At 38.1% G+C, this 12,915-nt stretch overlaps 1 protein-coding gene and 1 long non-coding RNA gene across 3 annotated transcripts in view; one reads left to right on the forward strand and one right to left on the reverse strand.

Moving 5' to 3' along the window:
• The window catches only part of LOC107675146 (Y-box-binding protein 2-A-like), a 25,565-nt gene that overhangs the window by 2,091 nt on the left and 10,559 nt on the right, over window positions 1-12,915 (reverse strand). Inside the window, exon 8 of one of the 2 annotated variants that reach the window (XM_016469387.1) lies at window positions 4,474-4,578. The exons of the other annotated variant lie outside the window; for it this stretch is intronic. Coding sequence (XP_016324873.1) covers window positions 4,474-4,578 — 105 coding nt within the window. The remainder of the gene's footprint in view (window positions 1-4,473; window positions 4,579-12,915) is intronic. 2 annotated transcript variants of the gene reach the window in all.
• The window catches only part of LOC107675147 (uncharacterized), an 11,628-nt gene continuing 2,162 nt past the window's right edge, over window positions 3,450-12,915 (forward strand). Inside the window, exon 1 of the long non-coding RNA XR_001632576.1 lies at window positions 3,450-3,497. This is a non-coding gene — a long non-coding RNA (uncharacterized LOC107675147). The remainder of the gene's footprint in view (window positions 3,498-12,915) is intronic.

Here is a 12,915-nt window from a genome sequence, read left to right on the forward strand (position 1 = left end):
GTTATAATATTCAAGGGATGTTCTCTTCAGCTTTTGGAGAGAAAAGTACTAATCCTGATTTTATTAACGCTGTATATAGTTCAGATATAATTATTTTACTTGAGACATGGAGTCGTTTAGACTCTAAAACCTACACCCCATCAAACTACAGAGAGCTACGTATACCCTCAATCAAACAGCCTAATGTTAAAAACGGAAGAGATTCTGGAGGAATCATAGTTTGGTTCAAAGACCATCTGTGGCAGTATATTCAGCCCATGAAAAAGGGAAAAACACATATTTGGATAAAACTTAAAAAAGAGATTTTGTGTTTAGATGAGGACCTGTACCTGTGTGCCACATATATCCCCACATATGAATCGCCTTATTATAACGAAGACATCTTCTCAACCCTGCAATCAGAGATCAATTACTTCCAGTCTATAGGTTCAGTTCTATTAATGGGGGATCTGAATGCCAGAACGGGGAAGGAAGTGGACTACATCAGCTCAGATGGAGACAAATATATAAACGGTTCACTTAATCATCAACAAAAACGTTTGGCCAAAACACGCCAGAATTATGACAACACAATTAACAGACATGGAAAACAAGTCCTGCAGCTCTGCAAAAGCCTGGGTCTTTACATAGTTAATGGCAGAGTAAAGGGTGACTCTCTGGGTCGATTTTACATACTGCTCACATCTAGGCAGCAGCAGAGTAGATTACGCCATCACAGATATAGACCAAAGTAAGATCCATTATTTCACAGTGATGCCACAGCTGCCATTATCAGACCACAGTCAGGGAATCATCTTCCCTCTTCAGAACAGAAAGTTAAATCATATCCGCTCCCCCCCCAAAATTTATATGGAGTAAAGACAGTCCTGCCCAGTATGAAGCTGCGCTCCACAGCACCCAAGTAGAGAACATGATAGACTAATTTCTCTTGACTACATTTAGTGAAGAGAAGAGAAGTATCAATTTAGCAACTGAACAGTTAACTAAAATCTTTTCTACAGTGGTCAGAAAAAATTACAGATGTAAAAAAGAAACCGCTAAAGATGCTTGGTTCGATAAAGAATGCCAAAAACGAAGAAAAGAATTGTGATCATTATCAAATAAAAAAAAACAGAGACCCAGCAAACCAACAAATACGAGCCACATATCAACAAACCCTTAAACTATACAAGTCACTGCTAATACAGAAGAAAACTGATCACAAAAATAAAAATAAACAAAATTGAAGCAGCAATCGATCAAAATTCTTTTTGGGACTTATGGAACAATTTAGACAAATCCAAAGAGGCCAAACACCTTCCAATCTATGACTGTCCTTCCAATCTGGACTGAACATTTCAGAACACTATTCACAAAGCGAAACAACCCTCGCCCAAAAACATCTGACCTCCCAACTAAATAACCTGGAATACACTATAAAAGACCGGCTAAATCCTTTAGACAAGCCCATAGAATTAACTGAACTGACAGAGAAGATGAAATCCCTAAAAAATAAGAAATCAAGTGGCTTGGATGGAATATCTAATGAAATGCTAAAACACAGCAGCCCCAAACTGAGAGCTGCTATCCTGACATTATTCAATCTCTTATTAAAATCTGGACACTTTCCTGAGATCTGGAAAGAGAACGTGATAACCCCAATTTTTAAACAAGGTGAGAAGTACGACCCAAATAATTATAGAGGCATCACAGTGAGCAGTAACCTCGGACAATCAGAGCACACCTCGCTTTTCAGACCGATGAGCTTTGTAAAAATCGACGCATTTCAGAAAGGCGGGGCATAGAGGAGAAACAATGTACAGTATGTGGAAAATAATGTGTTTTTTTAACCTTAAACCGCATAAACACATTTCATTACACCAAATACACAAAATAATGTTCTTTTTAGCAACATCATATGACCCCTTTAATATCTCTATTAACGAACATCAGCACTTGATAAGTCCTCTTGTCCTGGTCTGACCCTCGAGGGCAGAGAAATCAAATGCCTCCTGTATGCTGACGATCTTCTGCTCTTGTCACCTCATGAAGAAGGGCTACACGAAAGCCTCTCAATTATAGAAAATTACAGTAGAGACTGGGCCTTACCAGTAAACATGGAGAAATCCAAAATTATGATCTTCCAGAAAAAGCCTTGCCTTACTAACAAAAAATATAGTTTTACAATTGGGGGAACACTTCTTAATCATGTCACATGTTATAATTATTTGGGTCTCACTATCTCAGCTTCTGGTCAATTTGATCTGGCAATAAAACATCTGACCGATAAGGCATGCACACTCTCAGAAAAAAAGGTACAGAAGCTGTCACTGGGGTGGTACCTTTTCAAAAGGCACACCTTTGTACCTAAAGAGTCCATATTGGTACCTTAAAGGTACAAATTAGTACGTAAAGTGTACACATTAGTACCTAAAAGGTACAAAAGTGTACCTTTTGAAAAGGTACTGCCCCAGTGACAGCTTCTGTACCTTTTTTTCTGAGAGTGTAGGGCTTAATACACTATAAGAAAATCTTTGTTCAAATTCAACCCACCTATTAAATTATGGCAAAAAATCTTTGACAGCATCATCAAACCCATTCTTCTATACGGTTGTGAAATCTGGGGCCCCAAATTTAAATTAAACTATACATCTTGGGATAAAAACCCCACTGAAATGTTCCACCTGGAGTTCTGCAAGAACATCCTGGGACTCCACAGAAACGCCCCTAGTCTCGGCTGCAGGGCAGAATTGGGCAGATTCCCCCTTCTAGCAGAAATCCAGAAGAGAACAGCCAAGTTCTGGTTCCATCTATCAGACACACTGACAGATGATTACCATCACTGCGCTCTTACTTACAGGGCAGGACACCCAGAGAGTGACCCCATGCACTATTTAGTGGAAAAACACATCATCAAACCCATTCTTCTATACGGTTGTGAAATCTGGGGCCCCAAATTTAAATTAAACTATACATCTTGGGATAAAACCCCCACTGAAATGTTCCACCTGGAGTTCTGCAAGAACATCCTGGGACTCCACAGAAACGCCCCTAGTCTCGGCTGCAGGGCAGAATTGGGCAGATTCCCCCTTCTAGCAGAAATCCAGAAGAGAACAGCGAAGTTCTGGTTCCATCTATCAGACACATGATTACCATCACTGCGCTCTTACTTACAGGACAGGACAGGACACCCAGAGAGTGACCCCTTTAACCATTTAGTGGAAAAACACAAACTTTTGCGCGTCTTAACTGAATTGTTGAACTGAGTTGAAGAAATTGGAAAAAATAACCCAGGAAGAATACATACATTGTGCCTGAATTATAGCCCAAATTGTGCCTGAATTCCAGCAAGCGAGCCACATAGACAAACTCTGTTATATTTTGGGAGAGAAAGAAAAGTGTATCCACCTGGCAGCGCAGTATGTATCCTCCTGCCATATTATGAGGGACGAAGGCTAAAAGGCTAAACCCCGTTTTCTTTATCAATGCTCTCTGTAAATAATTACCTTGTATTTGCTGTTTTTTTGTGTTATGTGATAATATAATGTACAATATGGTCATGAATAAGTTTTTTTTTTTAATCTATCTATATGCCTGTATAACTTGTTCGCTGTTTATTGCTTTGGCAAAATTGTGCTGTTCCACAGTCATGCCAATAAAGCTCATTTGAATTGAATTGAGAGAGAGAGAGTTCTGTAAGAGGGGGAGAGAGGGAGAGAGAGAGCACACTGACTAAAAAGATTTCCATTTGAAATAAATGCTCTTCGTTTTAAACTTTTTATTCAAAGAATCCTGAAAAAAGTATCACAGGTTCCAAAAAAATATTAAATCAGCACAACAGTTTCCAGCACTGATAATAAATCAGCATATTAGAATGATTTCTGAAGGATCATGTGACACTTTAGACTGGCGTAATGGCTGATGGAAATTCAGCTTTGCATCACAGAAATTAATTAAGTCATGCCAATAAAGCTCATTTGAATTGAATTGAGAGAGAGAGAGTTCTGTAAGAGGGGGAGAGAGGGAGAGAGAGAGCACACTGACTAAAAAGATTTCCATTTGAAATAAATGCTCTTCGTTTTAAACTTTTTATTCAAAGAATCCTGAAAAAAGTATCACAGGTTCCAAAAAAATATTAAATCAGCACAACAGTTTCCAGCACTGATAATAAATCAGCATATTAGAATGATTTCTGAAGGATCATGTGACACTTTAGACTGGCGTAATGGCTGATGGAAATTCAGCTTTGCATCACAGAAATTAATTATATTTTAAAGTATATTAAAATAGAAACCATTATTTTATATTGTAATAACATTTTGCAAGATTACCGTTTTGATAAAATAAATGCAGCTTTGATGAGCGTAAGAGACTTCTTTAAAAAAACATTACAAGTCTTACTGATCCCAAACTTTTGAGCGGTAGGTGTATGCATGTGTGCATGCATGCATGATATATATATATATATATCAATTACATGCATAAATAGCTCACATCAGTTTTAAGGGACTGTTTTGGGGAAGCTTCAGAAGAGGATTTGACGTTAGCAGGCTTGGAGTCCTGAGCCGGGGACTCAGGTTTTTCAGGTTCATCTCCATCCTAAACATTGACAAGTCAGATATTTAAAAGACATTTATACAACCTAGTTAAACACAATTGTTTAACCTAGTTAAACAAAAACATTTCACATCTGAGAAATTGATTATCTGTCCAGCTAAACCGAAAATAGCCCTGTTGCAGAACTGTGGCAGCTAATGATAATTTCACTTTAAAGGGGTCATTAACTGAGAAATCAAAATTCCCTTGATCTTTTGATAAATAGGAGGTCTTTGTGCCATAAAAACATTCTGTAAGTTTCAGAATTCAAAACTTTGTTAATCTGGAGGACTAATAATTTCTTACTGTTAAATTCTAACACTAGCTTGCTCTATTCTTTTTCTATTCTATCCGTTTTATTTATTATATAATTAAAACCCTTGCTACGTGTACTAGGTTAAGCTAACTGAGACTTGTTATAGCACTTGCTTATCATTGCTCTTTTGTTGATTTTGATTGCTTCCATTGTCCTCATTTGTAAGTCGCTTTGGATAAAAGCATCTGCTAAATGACTAAATGTAAATTCTAAAAAAACAGAGGTGTTAAATATAGGACCAAAAACCTCCACATATAATAACCTAGAACACTGTCTAACACTTAATGGCTGCTCTGTCAATTCTTCATCATCAGTTAGGAACCTAGGTGTGATATTTGATAGTCAAGTCAATTTATTTATAGAGCACAACTTCAACACAACCATCGTTGATCCAAAGTGCTTTACAATAAAAGGTTAGATAAGAAGCAACAGAGATCAAAATTAAAAGGGGAAAACAAAAATAAATAAATAAAAGTACACACGCACACACACACACACACACACACGCAAGGGTGTAAAAATGACTCTTTAAATTTGATTTAAAAACACCGAGCAATGGAGAGGCCCTGATAGTAAGGGGTAAACTGTTCCAGAGTTTAGGGGCAGCAACAGCGAAAGCTCGGTCACCTTTGGATTTACAGAGAACGAGGGACAGATAAAAGCAGCTGGTTACAAGATCTTAATGACCTAGAGGTTGTATATGGCTGGATAAGATCACAGATATAATCTGGGGCTGACTTTTGCAATGCCTTAAGAAGGATCTTAAAATCAACTCTGAATTTGATAGGGAGCCAGTGCAATGAAGCAAGAACAGGAGTAATATGCTCCCTCTTTTTTGTTCCCGTCAACAATCTGGCTGCCGCATTTTGAACCATCTGAAGCAGAGATAGAGTGCTTTGAGGAAGGCCGACATACAGAGTGTTTCAATAGTCCAGCCTGGAAGAGATTAGTGCATGGATGACAATTTCGAGATCTTTTCGAAAGAGAAAGTTTTACTTACGCAACAGATGAGGTTGAAGCTACTCTTTACAACCGTGTTTACATGCTTGTCAAATTGTAGTAATGGATCGAAATAGACCCCTAGATTTTTTACATGGTGTTGTAAGTTATCACTAAGGGAACCTAACCTACTTGTAAGAGTAGTATTAAGTGCAGCGGGCTTAGCAGAAGCACCTCAGTTTTGTCAGTGTTTAGTTGCAAAAAATTATTAGCCATCCAAGTTCTCACTTCGTCAAAACATGAGAAAAGTTGTAAAGAAGAGTCATTTTCAAGTTTGATTGGAAGGTAAAGTTGGAGGTCATCGGCATAGCAATGATAGTTAATATTAGATTTCTGGAGAATGGAGCCTAGGGGAAGCATGTAGAGCGAGAACAATAAAGGGCGAGGTGAACGACCCGATATTTACTGAAAAAGTCCTACCCTTTAAATAAGAGGTGAACCACTGTAATGCCGTGTCTTGAACCCCTACTACACATTTGAGTCGATTCAAGAGGATGTCATGGTCAATAGTGTCGAAGGCTGCACTCAAATCTAACAATATCAGAATGGCAGAGGACCCCAAATCAATGGACAGCAAAAGATCATTCATAACGTTAAGCAAGGCCGACTCTGTACTGTGAAGTGCTCTAAAACCAGATTGGAACTTATCCAGAATGTTAAAAGCATCCAGGTAAGAAGTAAACCGTGATAGCACTGCTTTCTCTAAAACCTTAGAAATAAATGAGAGTTTAGAAATCAGCCGGTAGTTACTAAGAACAGATGGATCAAGGTGAGATCTTTTTAACAGGGGCTGTACAGAAGCATGTTTAAAAGACTCTGGGAAAACCCCACTAGTCAAAGAACTGTTTATAATAGTTAAAAGGGCAGGGCTAATAGTGTCCAACAACACCTCTCCAAGCAAACGGCCAGGCAGTACATCGAATTGACAACATGCAAATTTCATCTTAGAAATTAATGCACTAAAATGAGATGGAGTCACTGGTTTAAAACTAGTGAAACTGCTAGAAGGAGCGATCAGGTGAGAATGAACCATGTCAGGAGGAGAGAGGTGAGCTCTGATATCTTTCTGTACAAAGAAACCTAAGAATTCTGCACAGGTCTCGAGATTGCCAACGGGCTGAGCAAGCGGCTGGATTAAGAACTGAGTTTATAGTTTTAAAAAGAACTTTTGGCCTGTTTGCATTCATGGCAATCAAATTTGAAAAGTATTGAGATTTTGCAATCGCTGACAGACTTTTGATAGGTGGTTAGACAATCTTTCAAAATTTGGTAAGACACCTGAAGCCCATCCTTTTTCCACCTGTTTTTAGCCAAGGTTGAGGACTAGATCTAGCTTGCCGCTTTCTAGACTTCAGCGGAGCAACAGTATTCAATGCAGTAGAACAAGCAGAGTTGAAAATGAGAACCAGCTGATCACTGTTCATGTCAGGTGACAAAGAGACCTCAGAATTAGAAGAAAAAAAAAAAGTAAAATTTAGAGAATTCTAGTGCAGTGGTGGCGTGAAAAACACGAGAGCTGCATACAGGCTGAGAGAGGATGGGCTGTACATATGGGACTGCAGGTTCAAATAATACAGAACAGTGATCAGAAATACCAGCATCGAGTACTTCACATGAGTGTACAGAGAGACCACGAATCAAAATAAGATCTAGTGTGTGGCCTAGGTTATGAGTAGGAGAAGAGACACACTACAAAATTGAGCGAGTCAATGAGACTCTTAACATTTTTAACCATAGCTTTAGAGGGGCAGCAGACATGGATGTTAAAATCCCCCAGAACCAACAGTCTATCACAGCGTGACACTTGATTTGACTGAAAGTCTGAAAACTCATGAATAAACGTTGTACTAACTTTGGGGAGTCTGTAAACCAGGATGCAGATAAGAGGACCATTGAGATCGATATGCAAGAGTTGTGCCTCAAAACTAGAAAAGGCATCTACAGAGAGTAGTCGACATTTGAATGACTTCTTGAAAATTGTAGCTAGACCTCCACCAGGTCCATTTGGCCTGGGAGAGCTATAAAAAGAACAGTCAGAAGGAGATAGTTCACCCAGAGATGAACGGTCATCAGGTTTCAGTCACAAACAGAAAACCCAAGGCGTGAGATGAGAAAAAGTTGTTCAATGTTTTATTTAACAATGACCTAGCATTTCCTAGAGCCATTTTCACTGAAGGCTGAACTATTGCAGAGCAAATAGTTGCTGGCGGTAGAGCCCTGAGTGGTACATATTCCAGAGAATGGTGATTTACAAAGTTTATATTTCCACCCTCTCTGCATGTTTTTTTGCGTACAGTCGGCGAGAAGAGGACCAGACAACGGGGCTAGTACATCCATCAGCTGAGGTAACTGAGGTAGTGAGCCCAGTGCAGTGTTTGCGAGAACCCCGATACATGTAGCGAGGCTGGCGAGCGATACCAAGAGCAACGCAGTGATTATATAGACTAATTCAGAGTAGACGTCACAGTTACGTCACTTGCAGCTGCGAGCACAAAGTGGTTGCAGAAAAACATTGGGAACAAGTGGAGGTACATGCGTAAAATCCATGGAATAAAAGAAAAAAATATTTTTGTGCCTTTTGATGTCAAGATCGGAATGCAAATAATTTTTATAGAATACTGTCGTCAAAGATGCCATTTGAAGCTAAACACAGACATTTAAAATTGACATACTATGGATGAAAACTGCTATGATTACTCTACTTTTAAAGCATTCATTGATTTAAACAATAGGTCTACATAATATTCACATATGCTGTTCATAGGGCATTAAATTGTATTAGCCCTACAGTTACAGCATGAAATATTATTTAAACCTTACTATTAGAAATATTATTTAAACCTTACTATTAACATTTTTACATAACATTTATTTATTTTCTCACAATTCTGACTTTTTTTTCTCGCAAATGCAAGTTTATATCTCTTAATTTGGACTTTATAACTCGACTTAACTCAAAAATAGTGAGTTTGTCAAATCTGAGAGAAAAAAGCCAGCCGAGGGGAAAAGAGAGAATGACGAGTTATTTTTCCTTATTAGAATTGGGAGATATAATCTCGGAATTGCGAGAATAAAGTCAGAATTTTGAAATATAAAATCAATTTTTTGATTCTTTTATTCCATGGCTCCATAGACTGCCACTTGAAAACAGTCATTTTCTGCCTCCAGATAGGCTCCGCCCACAAAAAACGTCATCCCTGTTTCAGATCTGTAAGACTACCCCACTCTCTAACGTCAATTTCGTTGAATAACAGTGCTTATTGCTGGGTGACAAGCGCTTTTAATAAGCGTAGAACATTTTGAAAATTACATCTAATCAATATAATTTATAATCTTTTTAAACCTAACCATTTTGTACCGTATCCGTTAAATTCTCTAGCTGTAAAGGCCATCTCTCCCGGGTTTTCTGCAACCATGATGCGCGCGCATCCTGAATGTTTACAAACCGATAATTGGTCTATAGTTTTGCATTGTTTATGGATGCTCAAATCGGACAAACCGAGAAACCAGAAGGAGCTTCTATCATGTACAAAAATGTGTTGCTCATAAGGGGGGAAAAGTCAAGAATTTGACTGAAAAACACTGGAAAAATTGGTTTGTAAACCTGCGTCTGCGGTCGGGAGGAGCGAAGCCGGATAATGCTCGTGTGTGCAAATGGTTAATATAAGATAATAATATATTAAAATATTAATAAAGAAATATATAAATAGATACAGGGTGACACTGTCAGAATTCACTGAATGCTACTAGGGTTTAGGTGATGCAGATCCAACGACAAAAAAAAAAAAGAGTCATATCATAAAAACCCCACGAGCCAGTAGGCAGCAAAGTTCCTTGAGACGGCACACAAAAATAGATAGAAAAAGAGACAAAAAAAAAAAAAAAGTTACAGGCAGTATAAAGAGGAGGATCGTCCTAGAGCAATTCTCAGCTGGATTTAAAACCACGTTAGCCAGCACACCGAGCAACTAAGCTACAACGCAGTGCAAATACATGGAAGATACAGCCCTTTCTAAGACCATTTCAACCAGACCAGCATCTAGCAACCAATAATCCGAAATCCGAAAGAAAGTGGGTGCTTACTCACGGAAGACAGATGAAACAGCCTGTTGCTTCGGTGGCGAAAGCTCACATTTGGCAGGTAACAACTTGACTGAAAGGATTCAAAGACAGTTCATAAACCGCCGTATTTAATCAAATCAAAGTAAAAAATTCTGCAGGATGAACTCAAGGAATTTAGAGTCCAAAAATGTAAATAGCACGCTTGAAAGTCCAAAATTAGGCACGAAAACAGAAGGGCAGCGGCAGTCAAAACACGCCAGCGTTCACTCAACCGGAAACCATGTGTGCACTGTGCAACAAAACCAACATACAACTAGATCCTATACCCACTAAGCAACTGAAAGAGGTGTTGCATGTAATCTGAGAACCATTTCTCACACACACACACACACACTACCAGTATACACTACCAGTTTTTGAACCGTAAGATTTTTTTATGCTTTTTAAAAGAAGTCTCTTCTGCTCACCAAGCATTTATTTGATCTAAAATACAACAAAAGCAGTAAAATTGTGAAATATTTTTGCTATTTAAAATAGTTGCTTTCTATTTGAATATATTTTAAAATGTAATGTATTTCTGTGATCAATTACTCCAGTCTTCAGTCAAAGAAAAATGTCTTGGGGGGGAAAAAAAAAAAAACTTGAAAAATGTCTACTCCGCTATTTTCAACATAATAATAATAATAAGTTTTTTGAGCAGCAAATCAGCATATTAGAATGATTTCTGAAGGATCATGTGACACTGAAGACTGGAGTAATGATGCTGAAAATTCAGTTTTGATCACAAGAATAAATTACCTTTTAAAATATATTCAAATAGAAAGCAGTTATTTTAAATAGTAAAAGATATTTCACAATATTACCGCTTTTGCTGTATTTTGGATCAAATAAATGCAGACTTGGTGAGCAGAATAGACTTCTTTCAAAAACATTAAAATCTCTTGACTGTGTTTGGCCTATATAGGCAACTTTATTTTTTCTCTTATTTCTAGCTTTTAATTGGCTAAAAAAAAAAAAAATCAGATACACTGCTGGACAATAATAACGATTTGTTTATATACCACAACCACTTTTTTTTTCATTTTTATCACAAGGTAGAAGTTTCTATACTGTAATAATTACTATGTCAATTAGCACTGCATTGTTCACATACTTTATTACCTGAAGATGACTTGAAAAACACAAATAAACCATATATTGTGGCAATCTTGTGTTTAATGTCTTGATGTTTCCAAACGTTTCTGTTTTTATTTAGTTCATACAGCGATAGCTGGACGCTTTTGTCCATATTAGGGATTTCCTGATACGACTTTCTGCACGAGAGTGCCCTTTGGCTTAGAGTATGAATGAAAAACACTGCATGAGTGTTAGTGCTCAGTGATGTTCATCTCGTCTTATTCTGGGTACGAATAAAACATCAGGTCATGCACAGACTATCCGGTCTCTTTGAATTTAAATGTATATTTATTCACACCTGCCCTTTAAAACCTCTATGCGAACACACTTGCCCGAAAAAGTGCGGGGGACAAATTTATGTGATATTAAAAGTGGGGGGTGGGGGTGGGAGACACATCCCCCGCATATTCTACGCCCATGTAATTAAGGTCTTCAGGATTACAAGAAACTTCCAAGCAGGTGTGATTTGGAGCTGGTTGGAGCTAAACTGCAGAGCTGTGGCCCCTCCAGGAATTGAGTGTGAGACCACTGCGTTAAAAGGATTGTTAGGCTGCATTATTAAATCAACCTAAACCGGGAACAGTTTCCATAACACCCAATGTACTTGTTACATCATTAGATGGATGGCATCTACGCTAATATTAGTTTGTTTCATTCTTATTCCGAGGTCACCGTAGCCACCAGATCCAGACTGTATCCAGATTAGATGGTCACTGCAGTCACCCGGATCCAGTCCATATCCAGACCAGATGGTGGATCAGCACCTAAAGATGACCTCAACAGCCCTGAATGTCAGCGGAGACCAGGACAACTAGATGAGCCCCAGAGACAGATCCCCTCCGAAGACCTCTTCACCTAGACGGCCATCAGGACAAGACCACAGGAACCAGAAGAACCAGTGACTTTGTTGCAGCCTAGAATTAAACTGCTGGTTTCGTTTGGCCAAAGGAGAACGGCACACTATTTCAACACACCATTTCCCTGTTTAATACTCTAAAGCTGCTTTGACACAATCTGCACCGTAAAGAGCGCTATACAGTGGCGTAGCCAGAATTTTATTTTTGGCTGGGCCTGGGCAAAAGCGAGCGGGCACTAGGCTAACTAACGACGGAGTCCAGTGGCGTAGAGCAAATCCGCGGCCCCCCAACCACGAACTCAATGGTGGGTGGGTTGGTTGGTTATCTGTCGCAATTAGGCATGGGCCAGTATGAGATTTTGACGGTATGATAACCTTAAGCAAAAATATCACCGTTTCACAGTATTGTCGTTACAGCTCTAAAGTGTGTTATTTTTAAATGACTGGGTAAAAAAATAAAAAATAATTTCTGCTAAACACAATATATTTTGTTTTTGAGCAACATACAGAATATTAGGAACAGTAGAATTTGTTTATTTTTTCTTTGATTTGTTTCCTAAAAAGAAGAAAAAGACTGACATCTTAATTTAACCTAAATCTGTAATTACAGTTATTTAATTTTAGTTCATTTCATTTATATAATTTAATATACATATCATTTATATCATTTCATATCATTTAGTTATATAATTTCATACACAATTTGATTTAATAATAACCCAATTTGAAGCAAAAACAATGTTCTGACTAGCTTTGTGAAATTATACTACATGCCTGAACGAAGCAAACAGCAGATGCTCTGAATGAGATGCCGATTCACTCTCTGACAGCAGGAGGCGCTTCTGGAACACTAGATATGGCGTTTCCTTGGTTACCGCTGTAAACAAAGCAGCACTGTGCTGAATGAAACCTTTAATATGTATGAACTATA

The sequence above is a fragment of the Sinocyclocheilus anshuiensis genome, unplaced genomic scaffold (genome assembly GCF_001515605.1).
Source record: "Sinocyclocheilus anshuiensis isolate Anshui unplaced genomic scaffold, SAMN03320099.WGS_v1.1 scaffold1672, whole genome shotgun sequence".
In the NCBI taxonomy this organism is placed as follows: domain Eukaryota; kingdom Metazoa; phylum Chordata; class Actinopteri; order Cypriniformes; family Cyprinidae; genus Sinocyclocheilus; species Sinocyclocheilus anshuiensis.